This window comes from Phlebotomus argentipes, unplaced genomic scaffold (assembly GCF_947086385.1).
Source record: "Phlebotomus argentipes unplaced genomic scaffold, Phlebotomus argentipes genome assembly scaffold_4, whole genome shotgun sequence".
Taxonomy (NCBI): domain Eukaryota; kingdom Metazoa; phylum Arthropoda; class Insecta; order Diptera; family Psychodidae; genus Phlebotomus; species Phlebotomus argentipes.
In genome coordinates, this window is record NW_026776174.1 from 6,231,753 (window position 1) to 6,253,355 (window position 21,603).

Genomic DNA, 21,603 nt, shown 5'->3' on the forward strand with positions numbered 1-21,603 from the left:
TCTAGAAGCGGTAATTGAAGTTCATCTTGAAGAGATACTGAATATTCACCTGAGCCGCATCGTAGACGATATATTCATTGTAGAGCAGAGACGCATTCTTCAGCTGATTATTCTTCACGGCCTTTCCCAGGGGAATCTCAACGCCGTCCTCACGCTTGACGCTCTGCTTTGGATCCGGGAAGGACTTTCCCACGCCCTTCACACTGTGCTTTCCAGACGCGAGCTTCGTCACATACTTGGCTTGTGTGTACTCCTCCATATCACCCAGAGCCACCTCGCAGAGTATCATGAGTCCTGTATTATCCGTGGGATTGGTGCAGCAGTAATTGGCGGATTTGGTAACCATATCGGCGAAGTAGATTCCCTTGCCGAACATGTAGCCCGTGATTGGAGCTTCTGGCGGGGCGATCTTGAGACCGTGCGAGAGAATGCCCGCATAGTTCGTGAGACGCGATCCGTGCCAGAGAAGTCGCCTGTTGTGGAGCTTCTTGAAGGGCTTGTAGCGCCGATCCTCACCATTGCGCTTCACCTTGAAGATCTCCTCGATCTCGAGATTGTACAAATTGTGCGTCTCCGCGTGGGTGTTCTTCACATACTTGGCGAGCAGAGCAAACTCCTCGCTTGTCTTGTCCAGCACAACAAGTTCCGTCTTGAGCTGATCATAGTGACTGTCAATGGGATTCACAGCAGACGCTGAAGCTGAAGCTTCCTTCAGCTTGCCACCCTTCAGCAGACTGTACGCCACTTCAATCTCCATCAGATTGTCCAACATGGTGATCTTGCTCTGAATCTCCTCCACCGTGTCAAGAATCGGTGGCTTCTTCACGCCAAAATTGTGCGGCACGAGAGTAAAGAAGCGATTACTGGCGTCAATAAACTTGCCATTGCTTCCGCCATTCTCAACCATCTGCGCAAGTTCAGTCAGCACGCCATAAGCCGATCGGATTTGCTTCTCACTCAGCTTCCCCAGCGGCATCTTGTCCATGTCCAGCTCAAATTCCAGCATCACCTTCTTCATGGCGTCAATATCGAAGATCATCCGGATAAGATTCTGCACCGGAAGATCCAGTTTGGACGGTATGTCGCTCACCATCGACATATTATCCATTCCATTATCGCCATAATCAATATCCAATTCGAAGTATTTTCCCGGTTGCTTTTTGAACTTGCCAACTCCCCAATCATTGCCCGTCTTGTCCAGGTATTGAGACTCAAATTCCACCATTGCCTCGCTCAAGTCTCTGTAATTGGACAACTTGTTGCTTCCAATGGTCGTGCCAATTCGTCCCCACGCTCTGAAGATCCAATATTGACGCTTATTATCCGCCTCCAGCAGCTGCAACTTATAGTATGAATTCTTAGACGTTTGCACATCCGCATTGTTGAGCACAACTGCCCACTGCTTGCCCTTCTCCTTGTACACATGAGCCACATCCTCCAGCCCGGAATCGGGATCAATGACCGAGCCATTCTTCACACGCATAGTCACAGACTTGGACACTGACTTCTCGTAAATGCTCTTGGACTTGGACTTTGCCTCCTCAGCCTTGACACGCGTGGCAGGATCTGCACCCCAGTCACACAGGGAATTGGATGTTATGTATTGAAACACATCCACATTGGCGATCTCATCCAGGAACGTCACAGGCACCACTTGAATCTTGTACTGCTTCGCCAGTGCCATTGATCCGTTCATCTTCTCCACTTCTTTCTCATTGGAGATCACTGCCATGGTGTTCTCGTGAATACGCGTGCCTACGCGACCGCCAAAAGGTCTCAGAGCCGCACGAATGTCGTCTTTGGTGCGCTGAAGCTTGCCAATCACGAAGAATTCCATGTTGTACAGCTTCCCCTTTTCGCGAACAACTTTCGGCCTGCGGAGAGACAAACAATTAGTCACACGAATGGCTCTGCGCCAGAGAAATCCTCACCCATCAGTCTCATCCTTGACCATCGCCTTCACAGTCTCCACACTCGCTGTGTAGTATTTGAAGACGCGCTTGTCAACGGCGGGCTTTACGCTTTTCAGATCAAACTTCTCAACAATGCCCTTCGGGATCTTGGCCTTGAATCTCTCTGGTTCCTTCTCCATATGCTCACACTTTGCCCACTCCGAGATGTTTCCCGTGCACTTGTAGCCATTATCGTTGAACATTAGCTGACCGCCGCACTCTTTGCAGCGCTTCAGAGCGCCAAAGACGAGGATATCGCACACGAGATTCTTCACCTACAAAGAGATTACAGTCAGTTGTCTTCATTAACTATTATAGCTGATGATAACTCACAGCATCTAAGCCTTCTGGAACATCCTGCTTGTTGGCCTCCAAGATGTCAATCAAATGGTTCTTCTTCAATTCTCGCTCCTCGAGCAAGCGATGCAGATCAAAGAACTTATCATTCTGCTTCTTCATCGTCTTCTTCAGCGCTTTGTCTTCTGGCTCCTCCTTTTCTGTCTTGACTTTCTTGATTGCCACAGGCAAGTCAGCCTCATTAACAGCACTGCAGCAAGAGCGAATCAATTAACATCTCAATCTCGAGCATCCTTCAGACAAATACTTACGGTAGAGCCTTCTTCACAGCATTCTTATCCTCCTTTGATAGAGCATTGTAGCCAGGGAGTTGATCCCCACTCGTGAAGTAGCCCACATCTTGGCGGCACTGCAAAGACATCCAGAATCAGTACAAAGCTTCAGTTGCTTGGTGCGAAATTACCTGAACAAAACACTCAACATGGTGCCACAGAGGCTGTCCGCCGAACTTCATTCCCACTTCCGTGTCATAGGCGATCTTCTTGATGCGCACCTCACCCTTGAGGATCTTCTGCTGACATCCAGCGCACGTGGCGCGATCTGACTTGGAATACTCCACGCCAAAATCACGAATCAGTGTATTTGACGCTCCCCGTTTTTTGCCCTTACCTTTCCCGGAAGTCGACGCGCCCGGCTGGGTGATCTTGGCTGAAAATGCACAGAACAGTCAATACTGAGGTCACAAGTGTGCACAGCGAGTTCCAATACCGATTTCCTTGGATATGAATTCCTGATCCTTCGTCCGGAGCATAGCGAAGCCGGCGATGTCGCCTTCAGACGCCGGACGTTGTTTCTCAAAGAAGCACTTGGAATGGAACCAATTCGGCTGCTTACCATCATGAAACGCCGACTACAGAAGCCAAAGATAGCATTATTTACAAGTTTCTGCTCTGATACTGCCATGACAATGAAAAAGGATGCTAAGAAACTAACCTGGACCATGGCGGCTATCCTTAACTCGCCTTTCTCAATTTTGTTCTTGCAAAATCGACAAGACGCCCGATTACTCTTCGAGTACTCAGCTAAGAATGGCAAATCCATGATTAGACAAATCTTTTCACGAAAACCTCAGCAAATCCTCGGAATGTATTGGGAGAAGAAAACACGGAAAACAAGTTCAGACGCGTTGTGAAATTCTCGGAAGCTCCCGGTGATATGCCAAAATGCGCGCAATATGGGACACCACCAGCCGGCTGTCCCAAAAAGCGGATTGCCATGTGAGCATAGCATAACCTCATTTCCGCTTAAGTTGAGGGGCGCGCTGCGCCCAACTGAAGCGGGGTGCCTAAAGAAAACCTGGTGCGGGGAATGGCCAGAGAGCCCAGGAACACTATCCCGTTGAGAAATTGCTCGCACCTTGGAGTTGAGCTGGTCCAGGACAATGTTCAGTGTGAAAATAGGGAATTTTCAGGTTGATTTGGCATTATTTTGTGTAAGGAAATGGCAATTAAGTGAGCTTGAATATATAATATTACTATTTTTTATTGAAATTATCAATACATTCTTTCCAAATCCATTAAAAGGGTGTTTTACGCGGAGGGAAAAAATTTCGAAAATGGTACCCTTTTTTTCAGTGTAGTTCGAAAAAAGTGGAATTTCGAAAAGTTCAATAACTTCAGGTTGCTGTTTACTTCGTGAAGCCTGAGAAAATGAGCGTTTTCCGCACATCCTGGAGTGTCCTTCCCAGAGTGGGACTGTGGAAATGCTTCCCAAAGTGTCAGTATTCTGTGCCACTCGAAAGCGGCTTCTGCCATTCATCTCGTGCGTAGGAAAATCAATACTCTCAGAGATGTTCTCTCAATCTCTCTTCTTCTCTCTCACTCTCTCTGTCTGTCTTTCGCCCCCCTCTTCGCTCCCACTGAAGGTCCAGCTCCAGAAGCAATTCGGCCGTCAAAGAGCACACAACCACTTGTTACAGTTTCTCGACACTTTCACAAATCTCCACCTCAAAGGTTATCAAAACGCATCAAAATGGTAAGGTTTATCAGCTTGTCTCTCGGGCAGTTTCTCACGCGATTCTGTGTCTCTGCATTCCAGCCGAAATTGGAAGGTGATGAGCGCCAGAAGCAACTCCAGCCCCTCTTCGGTGCTGGCTGGACGATGGTCGAGGGCCGCGATGCCATTTACAAGGAGTTCCTCTTCAAGAACTTCAACGAGGCCTTCGGCTTCATGGCCAGAGTGGCTCTGCTGGCGGAGAAGATGGATCACCATCCGGAGTGGTTCAATGTGTACAACAAAGTGCAGGTCACCATGTCCACCCACGATGTCTCCGGGCTGAGCAGCAAGGACGTCCGGGTGGCGACATTCATGGAAGACGTCTTCAAGACTTACCAGTGAATTTTCTCTCCAGAATCACGAGCGCGCGCGCGCTTCTCAAGGGTCCAAAAACAGCGGCATTTAAGGGCAATAAAAAGAATACTCTCACGTTGCAATTGTTCTTCCATCTTATGCTGAAATGTCTTTACTCAGGATTTCATAAGGGGCGCTCTCCTCACGCCCCGGCGAGGTTTCGTCAGTTGAGTATCTGTGGAGGAATTGAGAAATCCCCGACGGTTACAAAAGTACACAACAAACTTTTTCCCAATCAGCTCAATTACCCAATTTTCCTGAAGAAATTCATACCGCTGGGATTGTTCTTCAGCACAGTCAGCACGACCTTCTCCATGTGCCACTGGGCAGCGGCACACTCCAGAATCCTCATCATGTGCGATCCCAGGCCCTTCCGTCGCGCGCTCTCCTCCAGCTGAGCCTCGTAACTGCCGGGGAAAATGAGTGCCAGTTGATCATGCGGGAAAGGCATTACCAGGCATCCTCTCACCAGTACAGAACACTCCGTCCGTGATCCATGTCGAATCTGAACATGCAGTAAGCCACCGGATCGCCGCCGTCCTCCGTGTAGGCAATCAAGTATCTCGCCCAGTGCTTATTCAGATCCGCCTGCTTGATCTTCGGCTGCCAGCCCAGCGAGCAGGAGCTGTAGAAGGGCCCCACATTCCTCTCGGCCAGCTTAATGGCCCACTTGAGGGTCTTCTGGGGGATTTCCGCCTTCCTCCACGCTCTCAGTCTCACCCGGAAGTCATCTCTGGTGTAGGAAAACATCTCGCTCAAGCTCTCCAGCGCGTCCGACGCATTGCACGCCTTCGCAATCTTCTGCTGTCGCTCCTTCACTGTCAACTCCACCATCTTCCGCTCTGCCCCAGAAGCACAATAGTTGTAATTTCCTGAAAATCCAGCAATAAAAGCGACCCTGCGCGTCGTCGGAACTGTATTTGTTGAGGTTATGTCGCCGCTGACGTCACGCCTTGGCGCGCTTTTCTGCATTTCGAAGTGGGGAAATTATTTGAATGGCAAACTTGTGACAAACGGATTTCATGGTTGAAAATCTTCCAATCTATTTCTCATAATAGGAATAATTCTATACATATTACTCTTGGTCTTGTGAACTTCTTCTCCTGAAGAATGCTGAATGTCCGCGATGGAGGTGACTACAGGACTTACACGGCCAGAAAAGACTTGTGAAAAGATAAGTTTCCGGACAACGAGAAGATGCTACTTTCCCAGCGTCAAAGTAGGAGAACGAGGAGAACTGTCTAGTGTAAGTAAGCCATATTGATTAAAGTTTAGACGCCTGTATCTCAGCAACTAAACGGTGCATTTTGATAAGATTTTAGTATGTTTTTGACTTGGTGACGTCGCCCAGCTCACCCATAAGATAGCCTTAGCGTTTACTTATCACGTCCTTTTTCAATTTTGAAGTTCCAAATACCATAGGAGGTTGGCTATATGTAGCCAACTCTCAGTGCTGCCTCTACCGTCACAAAATGCTAACAGCGAGATTCTCGTCAGAAGGAGAAGACCGCCATGATAGTGGTATTCCCGCCACAAGCTCTCCAGGGGTACCAATTGGGCAGGGCTAGGTGTTTTGCCGGTTGTCATTGGGAATTCGACTTACAAATTCGATCAGTAATTATTATTTTCTGTGTTCCAGAATCTTCCAAACCTATTCGGACGGATGGGAATAGACATCAGAGGACAACTTGACATCCAGTAATCGCAGTAGCTGTCCAGATCATCTAGTAGAGTCGCAGATTCCCGGAAGATGACGGATGAGGCAATGCACCGGAACTTCACATTTCATTCACAGATTAATGTATATCTATGATTATTGATGTTTAATAAAGCAAATCAAATGAAAATGAGTTTTTTTTAGATAAGATTCTCCATGGATTTTCATCATCGGGAAGAGAAGAAACAACAGATTTTTCCATGCTTGTTTAGCTGTATTTTTAGCTGAGAAATTCCATGTTTTCACGCTAAATTGCAAAGCAACAAACTCTACTGAAGCCTGAGCTCTAAAATGGATAAAATATTCGTCCCACAAGTGTTGCCCACGAACCATTGGCAAGGCGGACGATTCTACTGGCTTAGCGGGCGCATTTCTTAGCCCTTGGGAACATAGGTGAGAATCATGGCTGAATATCCAGAGACGGGAATCGATGAGCTGGTCACCTTTGCCCTGCAAAACACACACACATACAAAACAATTTAGAAGCTGAGATAAGAAGCCTGCGAAATGCGATACTCACTTTACAGAGACATTCGTGACGTTGTAATTGGCACTGATCGTGTGCACAGTCAGCTCGTCAGCTATTCCGGCCACATTTGTGAAGTTGGCATCCACAAACTGCTCAGTGGGATTGAGGACCACGAAGAATCCGGGGTTACCAGACTTTGACCTATTGAGGAAGAGAGATTCTCAGTGAATCATTAGCAATTTCATGGCAGAGACAAGAGATGTATTTACCAGATTCTGTTAGTGTTTTGTTAGCGATCACGAAGGAATCCAGAGAGTTAAGAGTCAATTAGTCTTGTTAGTAAGTTTAGAGAGGGAATTAAGACTCACCTCGAGTATCCAATGACTGTGCTGTTGACATCTCTGTAGAGATCGAAGCTGCCGTGCATGAAGGATGGCGAGGAACGGATCTTGTGGAAAGCGTCCGTGGCGTAATCTTCGGGCTTCGCCTTGGGCGCATCGACATTGAACACCGGCACGCCTGGCAGGAGTTGCAGGAAGATGTTGTACTCGGAGAGACTGATGTGCTTCAGCATCTCTTGCTTCACGTAATTCCATTGCATCCAGAAGTGCTTCCCAGACTCAACTGTCACCCACACATTCCTCAACTCCCTGTAGACACTCTTCGCCGCTGTGCTGTTGGCCACGAGATTCGGCACTTTGCCCAGCTGAATCATGTCCACCGACGGCAATCCAGACGACGACACATACAACTCCGGCCGATCGATGTCATCCAGCGATGCCAGGAATCCCTCGCCACTCGTGATGTTGTGCACGTAAGTCCTGAGATCGTACAGCAAGTCTCCCAAGCCGTCCTGGTAAGTTGTGTGCGCGTGAGCCCAGAAATCGTACTGCGTGTGAACGTAATTCGGAATGGTTGAGGGAATATCATCGGGCAATTCCGGATTGATGATGAAATGCTTCGTGTTGGCCAGTCGAATTCCTTTGGCGCCCAAGCCAACCACCTCCTTGAGGACACCCTTGAGCTTCGTCAGCGCCACAGGGTCCTTCAGCTGCAGATCAAAGCGATCCGCGCCGAATTGCTGCAGGAAGATCAAACCACCCTCGTTCGTCCACGCGCTTCCATTCACCAGCGACAGCCAATTGTTCGGCACCTGATTGCCCTCGCGCCACACGAAGGCACTCCTCGCGTCCGGATTGTTCGTGGCCCTCTGGAAGAGTGGATCCTCACGCGTGACGAAGTTCGGCGTGAGATCGACAATGAGATTCACTCCGGCCGCACTAAAAGCGCCCGCGAGTTTCTTCAGAGCGTCGGAAATGGCCGGATCCGTGCCAATGTTGTACGTCTCATCCGCGGGCACCTCGTAGATCACACCCTTCACGCCCAGCGCCTTGATGGCACTCACGACACTGTCGTCCGGCGTCGGCGTGTCGATCTTCACCAGCGGTCCCTGTTTCCACCACGACAGTGGCTCCGGAGCGGCACACTTGGGCGCATAGATGATGATCAGCACGGCGCCGATCAGCATGCCCGCCCAGAGGCCCCAGAAGCACACGAAGAGGAACCAACGCAGACGCACCCAGAACGGATCGTTGGCGAACTTCAGCAGCTCCTCCTTCGTCAGTCCCGTGAACGCCTTGTCCACAGCGCCAATATCGATCTTCGCATCGCCATTCACCTGATCGCCGCCACTGATGAACTTCACCTCCTCCTTCTTGGCCAGATTCTGCTGCTCCTCCTCGCCAGCGCCCAGCATCTTCTCGTCCGCGCCCTCCTCAGACATGTCCACCTTCTCGCGCACCATGTTTGAGTTCTTCACTGCGTCGCCAATCACTGTTCGCGCGCGGAAGAAGCAGAAAAACAATCAATATTTGCCCAATTTCGCTCAATTGGTCACCCAAGGGGACAATCATTGACGGTCTTTGATACAGATTGGCCACTTTTAATTACACAATCTCTTCTAGCACAGCAAGCAAAAATTATCGCTTTGCGACAAACAAGCACAAATTCAAGTCAAAAAGACTCTTTTTAGCTAAGTAAAAAGTGATTTTATCATCTCTAATCTATGCAGTTTTTGCAAATGCTTTCAAATTCAGCTAAGAAAAAGCGTGTTGATGAAAGAGAGAAAAACTAATTAACTAATAAACAGTAAATACAAGAAAAAGACACTCTAAAAACTAATGATTGAGACGGAACTACAGAAAGATGAGTGATAGGAAAGAGGGAATAAGCCGAATAAGCTTGAATCTACATAAAATCAAGCTTTTCGATAATCAGAAATTAAAGTTTCTGACTTTTCCTAGAACTGCGACAGATTTCGCCAAGTTTTTGCGTAAAATTAAAACCTTTTTAACATAATATCAAGAATTTTTAGACGTATATAAGTGTAAAATAAGGTTTGCAGACTTTTTTCAAATCTAATCTTTGAAAAGACTAGAATTAAGAATATTTCAGCTTAATATTCCACCTTATTTTCGACTTTAATTAAGCCTTTTTCGTAATTACTAAATAAGATTTTGAAAAATACTTAAAACAAAGCGATTTCTTCAAAAATTGAAATTATTTTTTTACAGAATTAAAAGCAAGTCGATTTCGGAGTGAAAACATTATAAGAAGAAATTATTTTTAAATTTTTTTTCTACATTTTAAATAAAAATCAAGGAATTTTTCAATATTTTGCTTTAAAAGTGGAAAAATACTGGTTTTAAGACTGAAACGGATTTGAAAATGGGATTAAAATTACTGAATGAAAAGTTTTGATCGTTTTTTTTATCACGAATAAGGCTAGTTTTAAATAAGAAAATGACTTGAATTTTATTTAGAATACAGATCTAAGTCAGATAATCTTGATTCTTGTCTTTTTCGTTTAAAATCAAGAGAAAAATCTTTGTAAATCTGTTCTTAATCGATTTTTCTCTCAGTGCTTCAAAATGCGTATAGAATTTTCTAAGTAGTTCTCAGATTTTGACGATTTTGGTATTCACTTAATGACTCAAATTAGCGCTTTCTTGTAAATTGGCACGATTGGCACAGAATCTTTCAAGACTCAATAACAGTTACAGTGAAATTCTACATCTTCATTGAGCTTGTGACGTTCGTGAGTCATAAAAGCGCTAATCTGTGCTTATTTTCCACGCTTATCCGCAGAGTTTAATGCAATACTGAGATTATTCTTCAATCCAGCGGGTCTTTAGAGCGTCGCGTGCTGTGATGTGCTCGTGATCTGGCAATGACTGTCCCTTTGGGTTCTTTCCACGGCGAGAATCTGTGTGTGTGTTTGTTGAGGAGTTGGAAGGGAAGCGTTGTCGCCCAATTGGCTCTAATGGGGATGCTCTACTGGGACGATTGATAAGTGTGGAGAGGCTAAACTACTCAAGCAACTCGTGACGGAAGCGCGAGACGAGAGAACGAGAGTGAAATGTTGGGCCAATTATCACTTATTTGCACAGAAGCTGACAAATTTATGGCCAGATGAAGAGAGAGAGAGAGAGAAAGAGAGAGAAGAGAAACTGTAGATTTGAGGCAAACAAGCTACGGTGTCTCAGCGATAAGCGAGATAATCCGTGATGAGAATAGCCTTCGGTTGCAGGGTAGGGCAAAAGTCCTTTCGTCTCATCGCGTTTGCCTTGCATTCTTGTCCGGATTTTGCTGATGCAATCCAAGCAGGCGTTGACATATGGACGTCAGTGTCTGGTTTCCGGACGTCGAGCCACGCAGACGGGCGACTTTGTGGGCTATTCTCATCCCCACGGGCTCCGTCGCTGAGACACGTCACAGAGGAGGAGGAGGAGAAAGGGAAGTGGGAGGAGAGGAAGAGAAGCAAAATATATAGCAGATTATGATAGAGAGAAAGAAAGATGATGTACCCATGCAAAAGACACAATGCGACAAAAGATCACACAGACCGTTTTCGAGTCCCTCAACGTCAACCTTATGCTGATGGTGATCAATGTCCGGAATGGTCTTGTAGGACTCCTTGGGAATGACAGCGTCCGTGGCGGACAACCTCTGCGCCTCCAGATTCAACTTGCTACTATTCCGCTCCACTTTATCTGGCATCTTGCTGGCAGTTCTATTGCTCTTCGGGTCACGATTGCCAATTCGTAGCACACTCGCGCGCTCGCCGTGTCTTGATTAGTCCAATAAAAAAGAAGATATTCCGTGGGAAAAACGGTCGTCTAGCCGTCCGAGAAAGCGCTACACATTCACAAATCCACCGTCACGCTACAGAAGCGCTGCGCATGCGTAGTGGGGCTCAGTCACACACGTTCTGCCATTGCCGCGTCGCTCGGCGCGCTTCCATGGCCAGAAATCCGCACTCGCGCGCGGGTTGCCAGAGCGAAGGGAAATGGCGCGTGCGCCGCGATATTTCACCAGGCACACAATTCAGCCACTCAGACGCTCATTTATCGCTTCTGCAACTTTTCCAGAGGCACAAAAGTACCTAATTTCCCGAATTTCCCTCATTTTGTGTTAATTTATCTACAAAATATGCCAGAGGCAAACGGACAATTTCAAAGGGGAAATTTCCCTCGAATCTGGCACGACTTTTCGAACGTCAGCCAATTTGACATTCGAAATTATATAATTTGTGCTCTTGGAGGATTTTCACGGTGAATTTTCTCACTTTTCCCCCTGAATTCGAGTGAAAATCGCAACATCCAGCCATCATGTCTGACAAAGTGTCCCGACCGATGAAATTTCCCTACACATACTCCGCAAAAATCGCCCAATTTCCCTACAAATTCTACTTCACCAAGCAATGGATCTGGAAGTATTATGCCGTCGCCGTGGTGTGCTCCCTTCCCATCTTCTACAAGATCAGCCGATTGGGTGAGTGTGAATCCTGGCCAGGCGTCTGGAGTGGAAGCTAATCATTCTCCTTGTTCCATTGCAGCGAACTCCCCTGAGAACAAGGCGAAGTGGGCGGAGATGAAGAGGAAGGAACTCGCTGAACACCACTAAGAAGAGTTTCCGGAAACATAGCATAATCGCTTCTGTAGTCTCATGGGATGATGAATAAAAGTCATGCTCGTCATGCTGCACTATTGAAAAGCACTTGTACGAAATCATGAAATCTAATTGCCTCTAGCTTGGGATCTCTTCTTATACATTAAATTTACGGTAGGTTAAGTGACATTTTCTCTATAGAATCTCTGCTGGCAAAACTACTTCCGCCCACGACTGAGTCTGCTCTTCTCCGCCACGATCTCGCTCTCCTCGTCGGATATCATGTCGCTGTGCTTAAATGGTAAATTCAACTCCTTGCATCGCCGCATGACGTATCGCTCTAGCCTGATTCCAGCTCTGTGTGAGGAAGAAAAAGCAGTTTAACAACATCGTCCTGACCAGGAGAATCCTTTCAACACACTCACTGATAAATCTTCGAGTCGCTGTTATTGTAGGCATCACAGTTCTGGAATACCTGCTCAATGTCCCTGATCAGCATCTCATTCGTCACATAATCGCCACAATTGAGTTTGGACTTGATCTTGGCGAAATCCATGGGATTCTTGATGATCTCATAGTAATCAGGCACTTCGACTTTGGCCACAGGACGATTGAATGGCCAAGAGTCCGCATGCTTGGCAATCCCGTCCAGCAGATGATAGAGAGTCACGCTGTCCAGTGGGAGATTCTCGTCGGATCGTCGCTTCTTTGCGCTCCGCTCCGTCGCACTTTCCTGCCTCTTCATCTCATTGTACGTCCTGAGCGAGCGCCGCGGCGTGACTGCTTGCTTCCTCTTCTTCGCCGGCGGCTCCTCATCCTCATCGTCCTGCGACACCGAGTCTGGCTCCTCCTGAACACTCCGCAGCCGAATTGTCGACTTCCTCTTCTGATCGCTTCTGCCATTGATCGCCATTTGTCTCCTGGACACTCTCACAGACTTCTGCTGCCTCTGATCATCACCTGAAAACATCCCAGAGAAATCCCATGAGCTTCTCAAAAACATCACACAAAAATGTATAATCTAGCTGGAATTGACAATTTATCTCTTCCGTGGCCAACTCGATTTAGTAAGAAGGCAAGAAAGCTATATAAAATCCAACTTCTGAAATTCAAACAGTTATAAACACTGGTTCTATCGATTTGGACTATCAAAATAATTCAGAAATTATCTCAAATTAGAATAAAATATTTGAGTTTACAACTGGATGGTGGTCTGATGAACTTCTGTTGTTCTAAATATTTGTAGAGTTTTGCAAGAGCTTTCCAACGAGCCCAAAACCATTATGATCGGGCAAATAAAACCAAAGTTTTAGCATAGTTAAAATTAAAACTTTAAACCGTCATAACTTTGGTTCTATTGCATCGGTGAAAAGTCATAACCTGTTTTTAGAGACGTCCTAACCTGGACTACAACATACTGAAATTTAAAGAATATGCACAGTCTAGTTGCCGAGATACAGGCGTTCAAAGTCAAATCAATATGGCGGCGTTCGTGTTGACGTCACAGACTAATGGCGACTGTGGTCTACTAAAGGGCGTCGAGATACGTCTTTTGGTGAAGAGATTATCAAAATCAGTTGGTAAACAGCGGAGATATGGGCCGGTAAATGTGTGAACTTTGATCCCCCATATCACAGCTCCTAAAACATCAGGCCCTACAAATAGGGTATCGTTGAAAAGGTCTTGAGGTCAGCTGCAACATACTAGAATTTGGGCCCGATTCATGCCATAGGGGCTGAACAATTGAGGAAAAAGTGTATTTTGAGGGTGTTCAAAATGGCGGACGGACAGAAAATGTTCATTAGCACTGCATACTTTTAACCTTTGGCGCAAACCGCGTGTCAATTTCTCTTACCGTTTTAGCGCTACAAGTCCGTTTGTCAAGACGGACGGACGAACGGACACGAAAAAAATGACCCCCCTCTCCATTATCGCCATATTTCGTCATTTTGCGATTCGACGAATAGATAATAAAATTCCTACTCACTTTTCCGACAATTTGTACACTCCCATTTCCTGCCGGGCGTCACCCAATTCCTCTTGCTGACACAGCCGGAATGCCGACTGCTCGGACAGGAGGAGCACTTGATCAACTTCCCCGACTTGTGACACGCTTCGCACTCATCCTCACTCGTATCGCTGAAATTCCAGAATCGCGATCTGCAATTTTAAAACGATGCAGAATTTTTTCATTTTACAACGCAATTTTTCTTACCTTGTTTTCTTCCTCTTGTTCCGATCGACATCCGAAGACTCTTCTTGCTCCTCACTGTCGCCACTCTCCTCATCCTCACTCTCCTCCTCCTGAGTATTGTCCTCCTCCTCCGTGCTCTCATCCTCCGTGAAGATCTTCCTCTTTCGCGCACTCCGCGGCGCCTCGGGCTTCCGACACTTCTGACAGAACCAATCGCCGGCCGGAATCTTCGTGAGTGGCGGCTTGAGGCAAAACATGTGATATCCACTGTTGCACTCATCGCACAGCAGCATCTTCATGGGCTCACTCTTGCGCCGGCAGATTTGACAGGCGGCGTGCGACGCAGATTGCGTCCACAGAATGGAATCGTACAGCACATTGTAGTGCAGAAAGACCTGCGAATAGTTGACGGCGCGCGTCAGAGCCGTCTCCCAGCGCTGCTGATTGCGCACCGTCTTCGGCAGCTTGGAATTCACCAGCTTGGGATTCTCCTTGGCCACACCAAACGGCCACTTGAGATACTTGGGATCAATTGTCCGCTTCACCTGCAGCAGCGCCGTGGCCAGGAAGTGCACCTTCTTCTTCTCCTCCTGGAAATCATACAGCGGAATTCCCTCGTCCGCACTGTCCTCAGACTCCACCTCCAGCGAATCCGGCAATCCCGACCCAGGATCCTCATAATCACTGTCATCGTCATCATCTGTGTCATCCTTGTCGCGATCTCTTCTCTCGTCCTTCGCTTTTGTGGCTTCTGGAAGCGAACAAATACAAAGTTTGAAATCTTGAAAATATTTCAATTGACATTAGCACCTCTAGTGGTGGTCTGAAGAACTTCTATTGTTCTAAGTAGTTCTAGAGTTTTTCAAAACCTTTCCAGTGAGTCCAAAATCGTTACGATCGGACTAATAGAACCGCAGTTAGAACACATACAAAATCCAAACTTTGAACCACCATAACTCCAGTTCTATTATTCCCATGGGGAGTTATAATCTGGTTTTAGAGACGTCCTGACCTGGACTACAACATACTAAAAAATTATCTAAATGCACCATCTGGTTGCCGAGATACAGGAGTTTAAAGTTTCTTCAATATGGCGGCGTTCAAGATGACGTCACAGACTAACGGTGAATGTGACCTACTAAAGAGCACCACGATACATCTTTTGGTGAAGAGATAATCAAAATCGGTCAATAAACAGCGGAGATATAGGCCGATCAAGGCGTGAACTTTGACCCTCCATATCTCCCCTCCTATGATTGCAATCCCCATAAATGGGGGTTCGTTGGAAAGGTCTTAACTTCAGCTACAATATACTAGAATTTGAGTCCGTTCTATGCCATAATGGCTGAACTAATGAGCAAAATGTGTTTTAGAAATGTTCAAAATGGCGGCTTTCACTCACTCTTCGGCACAGCAAGATTGATGCCATTCTTCATGAACTTGTAGTCAAATCTCGCCACTGCATCTCTCCACAATTGCCTGTTTGGATCCTTGTTGGCGCCCAAATATCCCTGTGAGATCTTCCACTCCAAATCCAGGATGTAATCACACAAAACTGAGCTCATAATGACATTGATGTCTTTGTCGTCCTTCTGGAAATTCGCCGCCTCGTACTTCTTCTGATCCATCATGTACTGCGCCAGAATCTTCTGCTTCGACTCCGGATTCACTTGCAGCATCGCATGCGGACACGTGATCACGTGAGCCACGATCAATTCACGCTCCAACTCCAGCTGCTCACGCAGTGACTTCTCCCGGAAGCCGCGCGTGTTGAGCGCCGCCGTGAGAGCGTCAATCTCGTCGGCGGTGTGAAAGTAACTCCACTGAACTTTGCCAGCGAACTGACGATTGTGCACCGGACACGATTCCGCCACTGACGTGCACATCCACAGATCCCGCTGCGACACCTCCGGCGCCCCACTGTCCTCCGACACGAGACTGAAGCCAGCAATTGGCGACTGAACTTTGCTCCCGTTCACGCGATTGTTCTCCTTCTCGCTCATCTTCATCTGCGACATCACCAGCTGCTTAATCACCTTGTATCGCCGATCCGACGGACAATTCACCAGTTCTGGAATGTTCTTCACCACCTCATCGAAGCACGGACCCAAATCCTCCTCGCTGTGCTCAACAAAGAGTCCCGGAAGGGAATTGAACAGCCAATACTTTCGATACGCCCGATCAGAGCCCAAATAGACTTGATAGTCGAAACACTGGGATTTGTTCTGCTCCAACTTCTGCATAAACTGCTTGTTGGCCTTCATGGCCTCGGCATCGATCTTCTCCAGCTTCCTCTGCAGCTCCTCATCGATCACCTTCTGCTGCGCCTCACTGTCGGCCACCTCAAGAGCCTCCTTCTTCCGCTGCGCCTCCTCGCGCAGATCCTTCTTCTCCGTCTCACACCTCACCACGCGCCGCCGCTCAGCCTGCGTCAGGGACTTCATGGTCGCCCGCGCACTCGTGGCCTTCTCAATGCGCTCATCAATGATGTCACGCACCGAAGAATACGTCATTATCTGACCGATGAGACAGTCGAGTATCTTGAAGATGTCCCCGAGCGGCAGCTCATACAGTGTCCGATTAGACAGAGCGCGAATGATGTGAGCGTGACGAACCCGCAAAAGCAGTCCCGGATCGTCAGTGTTGCGATAACCGCCGCGGGTTTGAAATCTCCACTTCACCGCCTGATCGTCCTCCAGCAGAGCTCCCGAGCTCAGCAGATGCAGCCGCAGGATCTCACTCACCGTCGTCGCGTCCATCGGTAGATCCGTCACATCCATGCTGTAATACTTCTTCGGATATGTCATGGCTTTCGTGGCGTGAAGCGTCGCAAATTCAATGGGATTGTCAGCATCGGCCAAGCGACTCTTTGAAATTGTCTTGTATCGAATCTGCAAGGAAGGCACAATTGTCAAACTGAGTCCTTATTCACTTCTTACGGCTTAACTAGACTAGCTTTTCAAGAATTCCCGGTTTAAACATGTTTTTTTACTGTGATTTTCATAGCTTAATGTTAAAATTACAGAAGTCGTTGCAACTTTACACACTTCGTATTTCAATTTGTAAAAATTACGAATTGATGATGCAACTTTACACTTTTCATAGCCTTTATTAGCGGCCGTATGGCGGCGCTAGTGTAAAGTACGAATGAAATACGAAAGAGAAGGCGTTGCAAGGCCGAATTGGGAGTTTATTTAATACGAATTTAGATTTTCAGCGTAGAATAATCCAATTTCCACCCAGTTTCTGGTCATTTTCCACCACTTGGAAGTTAAGAAAATGTCCTTTAGATTAAGAGAAGCACCATTTTCAGTGTTCTTCCCGGAATTTTCGATGATTAATTATTAATGTTTTCAACGCAAAAAATGAATTCAACAAGAAAAAATAGTGAATCGCATTAACAAGACATATTCATTCGCGACTGTCTCTGATTCTGTTGGTTAGAATGTCCGGAAAGATGTTTTTTCTGTGACATTTCAGCACTGTCGCATTTTCGTGCATGTTAACAATGAATAGAATCAAAACATACTATTTTATGTAGTTGCAAATGTTTGAGAAATCAATGAGTTTTCTTAGAAATGGTCAAATGTTGTCTGGAAACACATAACCTCAATCTGGCATATTAAACCCAAAAAATCTGTCTATTTGATTGATTTTCACGTGAATTTTTCGGCTTTTCATTATTACTCAACTTTCGTAAATGTTATGAATCGCAATCTTGCAATGCAATGAAGTATGAATTAATAACTTTGACAGCTTATTTTAAAATATGCTATGAAAGTAAAGTTGCAACGACCCGTAATTATTGTTTTACGTAAAATTACTCACCAGAACTTCGCTCTTCTCCTCCACTTGGAGAGAGAGAATCGTGGCGAGAAGCACCTGAACGATGTCACTCAGCGGCCCCGCGACATCGCGCACGAGAAAAGCCCGCTGGAGAATGGGAATGGTGACTCCCTTGGGGAACTTGTCTCTGATCTGCAGCACCTCGGAGAAGGAGTGAATGAACTCCAGCACCATCAGGAAGTTGCCGTAGAAGCGCTTCGGCACGAGGAGCTCCATTGACTTGGGCGTGGGCAGAATCCTCTGATCCTGCAGCAGCAGATCCTCATTCACGGAGTTTATCGCTCTCACGGTGTTCTGCACCATTGATTGCAACTCCTGCTTCTGACGCTCGCGCTCCTCGGCCAGCTTCTTCTGCTCCTCCGCCTGCATTTGCGCCAGTTTCTCCGCCGCCTGGCGATTAATCTCGTCAATCTCACGATTGGAGGCTTCCAGCTTCGCGGCGCTCCTCTTGTCGCCGCCATCCTTGGTGAAGAACTTGGAGATCTGCGACTGCTTCTTCGGCTGCTTCTCCGTCCAGATCATCCGGATGAAGGTTTCAAAGACGGGCGGCTTGCCAATGTGAATGTGCTCAAATTTCACTGTGGAATTGTTTGTGTACTTCTTCAGGACGGAGTCCTTGATCACCAGCGCGCCGCGATGCATTTGCGTGTTGTCCCTGATGAAGAACTTCAGCTTGTCGCGCGTCAGCATCGTCTTGCGCCTCCGCAACTCCTGACCGCGCACACAGATTGTCTCCTTGTTCCACATGAGGTGGACTTTGTACACAATCTCCGAGCACTCCTCGCTGTCCTTCACGATGGCCACCACCTTTCCCGTGATCTCGGGCTCATCCTTGGGACAGTAGATCACCTCCTCGTGCTTGAAGTAGCGATCCTTCATGTAGCCGTACACCTGCTCCGTGAGATCCAGCATGGAGCTGCGCTGTGTGTACGTCGTGACGATCACCACGGCGGTCTTGAGCGCCTTGGAGAAGTTGTTTAGCGTCTCCCGGGCATTCTGCTCGCTCTCCAGCGCCTCGGCGTACGTCAGATTGGACTTTCCCGTGAGCGCGCATGTCCAGAGCATGGAGTTTATCAGCATCACCCGCTCGAAGTAGTCCCTGGAAGTGATTCACCGTTAATCCACTCTTTCCCACCGCTTTTCTCCACCCCCGAATACTCACTCGTGCCTCCGGAAGACCTCCTTGGTGACGGAGCAGTAGAACACCTCCTCGTCGTCCTGTAGATCATCTGGCGGCGGCACGGGCACAAAAGCCTTTCTCTTCATCAAAGGCATCTCGCTTCGCGCGGCGTCTTTCTTTTCTCCACCGCCGCAACACACAAAAAAGCTCAATGCGAAGCAGCAACGAAGCCTCGAGGCGATTTGGAGGGAAACCGAGATGCCAAGCGCTTCAAGTGTCAAACGCTCTTCTTTCCTCCTCGCTTCCACTTTTCCACCCACCCAGCAACTTCACACACGCGGAAACTCCTCTCGCGCCCGCCACCAGTCACTGGGCACACACTTTTTGCGCAATATCATGCAATTTGTACGATGCTGAGCGTCGTTTTTTCCACTGATGATGTGACGCGATAAATGTTCGTTTGTTCAATCGACGCTCTGCGTTTCACCTTGATTGCCGATTATCTGGATTGAATGCATCTTCACACCACGCCAATATACAATATCTAAGCTCTGGGATGCCAGTAATAAATTAACACATAAATAGGGTATATTAAATAAGTGTAAAATGATTAAAACTCCGAAAACTCACGGCCTCGCACCAGCATTTTGGCCAGAAAAAAAGTGACAAGAAAATGACATGACAATTCTATGTCTATGATTTGTGTCTCGGTGAGAATTTTCTATGTCAAATTTCTACAATAAATCTCGGCATTTTCCGCATCGGAGGACTCAGGAAAGTCTTCTGGAGCTGTGAGGAATTTAAACTACAAGAGATTTGTCCAATTTGTCATGCAATTTCATGCTTGTTTCATTATTTTGCTTTGAGAGCGATTTCAACAGTTTTGGGACACATTTGAAAAAATCATAGACAAGAACTGGAATGCGGAGGAAAATCTTATTGGGTTTTTTCAGGTGTTGCGCGCAAGTCGTCTTTTCGTCATACTCAGTGTTTTGGTGTTTTTTCCCCGTGATTCCCTTCAAAATCACCCAATAAAGTCTTATCAGTGCTCAAGTGTTCATTTATTCATCACCCACGCAAGCCACAATCAAAAGGTAAGACGATTTCGCTCATAGATTTCATTTTATGATATCCCCGCAAATCTACATAACCTCACAAATGGCTGGAATGCAGCTCTAACCTCCGGATCGGGCTGCCTTGCGTTCGTAGTATCTCTGCAGGGCGGCATCGAAGGCTGCTCCGACAGTTCTCTTGGCCCAGATGTTTATCCTGGGCCGCTTTTCCTTGGGCGTCTCGTTGTTCCTTTGCTCCTTCGGCTGCTCCTTTGGTTTCTCCTCTTCGGGCGCCTTGAAGCTCTCTTCCGGCGCCTTCTGAGACTCTGCCTCCTTCGTGTTGGGCTCCAGGGGCTTTTCACTCGTCTCTGCAACGTCACTTGATTTGCTCTGGGCATTTTCCTTCGGCTCATCATCCTCAGATTCCTCCGAGGAGGAATCAATGCTGAAGTCCGAATCTGCATCGATATTTGACTGGATGTGAGCTTTCTTGGTCACAGAACACTCTTCAGGTTCCAAGTCTGCCTCTTCGGCCGACTCCTTTCGCTTCCTGTAGCTCCGCTCCTTCTTCACCATCCTTTCTGGCGTCTTGATGTCCCTTTCCGGGCTCTTCTCCTCATCCTTCTCCTCCGTCGGCACTTCCTTGCCCATCTTCTGCTCATAGATGTGCCGATAGAAGCCATCGAGATCCTTCTGCTTCGTCACATCCCCAATGGACTCCAGATACGCCTCTCTCTCCTCCTCCTCCTCGGCCTTCCGCATCTCCTCGAGCTTCTTCTTGTACGACGACGTGACAAAGGACTCCTTGTCCTTGAACTTCTCACCCTCCTCTTCACGCTCCTTCTGCACTTGACGCTCCACGCGCCTCTCGTACTCCTTCTTCCGCTTCTCCGCCGTCTCCAGGAGCTTCTTTATGTACTTGGGCTTCTTCTCCTCCGCGCTCAGCGTCTTCTTAGCCTCCTGTCGCTTGCTCTCGATCTCATCGTACAACTCATCATACTGGAACACTGTTGGGTCCTCCTGCAGCGCCTTCTCCTGAATCAGCCTCGCTTGGCGCTTCTGTGTGTCTCCCGGACCCAACATTCCAGTCTTTCCGGATCGTCCGTCATCGTCAGAGTCTGAATCACTGCCGAAGACCGATGGCCTGGAGAAATTCGCCACGGGAGCTTTCTTCTCACCCTTGCCAGGCAGAATCAATCCGTATCTGCCGAGAACACGAGAAAAAAGGACAATTTTACTCGAGATGAAAGAAGTGAGAACGAAAAATGTTTACCTTTTGGCCATTTTTGTGGTTATGTCGCTTTGTTTATCCCGCTTTTCAACACAAATTCACCTCTCTTCACCGGCTGTCTATTAGTGAGCTTTATTGCATTTACTTTAGTCAATTTAATTTGCGCACATAAATTAGGATTTGTCGTAAAACAGGAGCACAAATGACTGGAGAAGAGCGAGCTTGTTTTTATGTGATGCAGTAAATTTTCCAGTGTCCCACACAGGGTGCGCGCGAAGGCATGCCAGTGCGTAATTACGACATTCCAATATTCCAATAAAAATTGCACGATGGCGGGAAATGAATGTTTTGCAATTGAAATTTCTG

General features: G+C 47.3%; 7 protein-coding genes across 9 annotated transcripts; 2 read left to right on the top strand and 5 right to left on the bottom strand.

Moving 5' to 3' along the window:
• Position 1: 1 nt before the first annotated feature.
• On the bottom strand, positions 2 to 3,470 carry LOC132257319 (poly [ADP-ribose] polymerase). Its single transcript, XM_059754177.1, has 7 exons — positions 3,243 to 3,470; positions 3,018 to 3,159; positions 2,713 to 2,957; positions 2,561 to 2,658; positions 2,286 to 2,499; positions 1,932 to 2,227; positions 2 to 1,874 (listed from the first exon to the last, which is right to left on the bottom strand). The coding sequence occupies exons 1-7, from the start codon at positions 3,348 to 3,350 to the stop codon at positions 2 to 4; spliced, it is 2,976 nt and encodes a 991-aa protein (XP_059610160.1). The 5' UTR covers positions 3,351 to 3,470.
• Positions 3,471 to 3,915: 445 nt separating this feature from the next.
• LOC132258649 (pterin-4-alpha-carbinolamine dehydratase) lies at positions 3,916 to 4,741 on the top strand. The gene is made up of 3 exons (XM_059756045.1): positions 3,916 to 4,070; positions 4,174 to 4,283; positions 4,347 to 4,741. The coding sequence occupies exons 1-3, from the start codon at positions 3,959 to 3,961 to the stop codon at positions 4,644 to 4,646; spliced, it is 522 nt and encodes a 173-aa protein (XP_059612028.1). The 5' UTR covers positions 3,916 to 3,958; the 3' UTR covers positions 4,647 to 4,741.
• Positions 4,729 to 5,878, bottom strand: LOC132258648 (N-alpha-acetyltransferase 40). Its single transcript, XM_059756044.1, has 3 exons — positions 5,128 to 5,878; positions 4,907 to 5,065; positions 4,729 to 4,833 (listed from the first exon to the last, which is right to left on the bottom strand). The coding sequence occupies exons 1-3, from the start codon at positions 5,628 to 5,630 to the stop codon at positions 4,755 to 4,757; spliced, it is 741 nt and encodes a 246-aa protein (XP_059612027.1). The 5' UTR covers positions 5,631 to 5,878; the 3' UTR covers positions 4,729 to 4,754.
• Positions 5,879 to 6,568: 690 nt separating this feature from the next.
• LOC132258646 (maltase A2) lies at positions 6,569 to 11,297 on the bottom strand. Of its 3 annotated transcripts, none has more exons than XM_059756040.1 (4): positions 10,750 to 11,297; positions 7,213 to 8,677; positions 6,896 to 7,045; positions 6,569 to 6,825 (listed from the first exon to the last, which is right to left on the bottom strand). In XM_059756040.1, the coding sequence occupies exons 1-4, from the start codon at positions 10,901 to 10,903 to the stop codon at positions 6,750 to 6,752; spliced, it is 1,845 nt and encodes a 614-aa protein (XP_059612023.1). In that variant the 5' UTR covers positions 10,904 to 11,297; the 3' UTR covers positions 6,569 to 6,749. The 3 variants fall into 3 exon arrangements, with proteins under 3 accessions (XP_059612023.1, XP_059612022.1, XP_059612024.1); XM_059756039.1 differs by having other exon boundaries at positions 10,711 to 11,297; XM_059756041.1 differs by having other exon boundaries at positions 10,775 to 10,879.
• A 95-nt stretch (positions 11,298 to 11,392) lies between these two features.
• On the top strand, positions 11,393 to 11,899 carry LOC132258650 (uncharacterized). Its single transcript, XM_059756046.1, has 2 exons — positions 11,393 to 11,677; positions 11,742 to 11,899. Exons 1-2 carry the CDS (start codon positions 11,515 to 11,517, stop codon positions 11,807 to 11,809), a joined length of 231 nt encoding a protein of 76 aa, XP_059612029.1. The 5' UTR covers positions 11,393 to 11,514; the 3' UTR covers positions 11,810 to 11,899.
• A 66-nt stretch (positions 11,900 to 11,965) lies between these two features.
• Positions 11,966 to 19,618, bottom strand: LOC132258644 (bromodomain adjacent to zinc finger domain protein 1A). The gene is made up of 7 exons (XM_059756038.1): positions 18,997 to 19,618; positions 17,817 to 18,933; positions 15,391 to 16,879; positions 14,010 to 14,739; positions 13,782 to 13,954; positions 12,220 to 12,754; positions 11,966 to 12,151 (listed from the first exon to the last, which is right to left on the bottom strand). Exons 1-7 carry the CDS (start codon positions 19,107 to 19,109, stop codon positions 12,013 to 12,015), a joined length of 4,296 nt encoding a protein of 1,431 aa, XP_059612021.1. The 5' UTR covers positions 19,110 to 19,618; the 3' UTR covers positions 11,966 to 12,012.
• A 319-nt stretch (positions 19,619 to 19,937) lies between these two features.
• On the bottom strand, positions 19,938 to 21,493 carry LOC132258647 (nuclear speckle splicing regulatory protein 1). Its single transcript, XM_059756042.1, has 2 exons — positions 21,280 to 21,493; positions 19,938 to 21,210 (listed from the first exon to the last, which is right to left on the bottom strand). The coding sequence occupies exons 1-2, from the start codon at positions 21,288 to 21,290 to the stop codon at positions 20,130 to 20,132; spliced, it is 1,092 nt and encodes a 363-aa protein (XP_059612025.1). The 5' UTR covers positions 21,291 to 21,493; the 3' UTR covers positions 19,938 to 20,129.
• Positions 21,494 to 21,603: the final 110 nt, after the last annotated feature.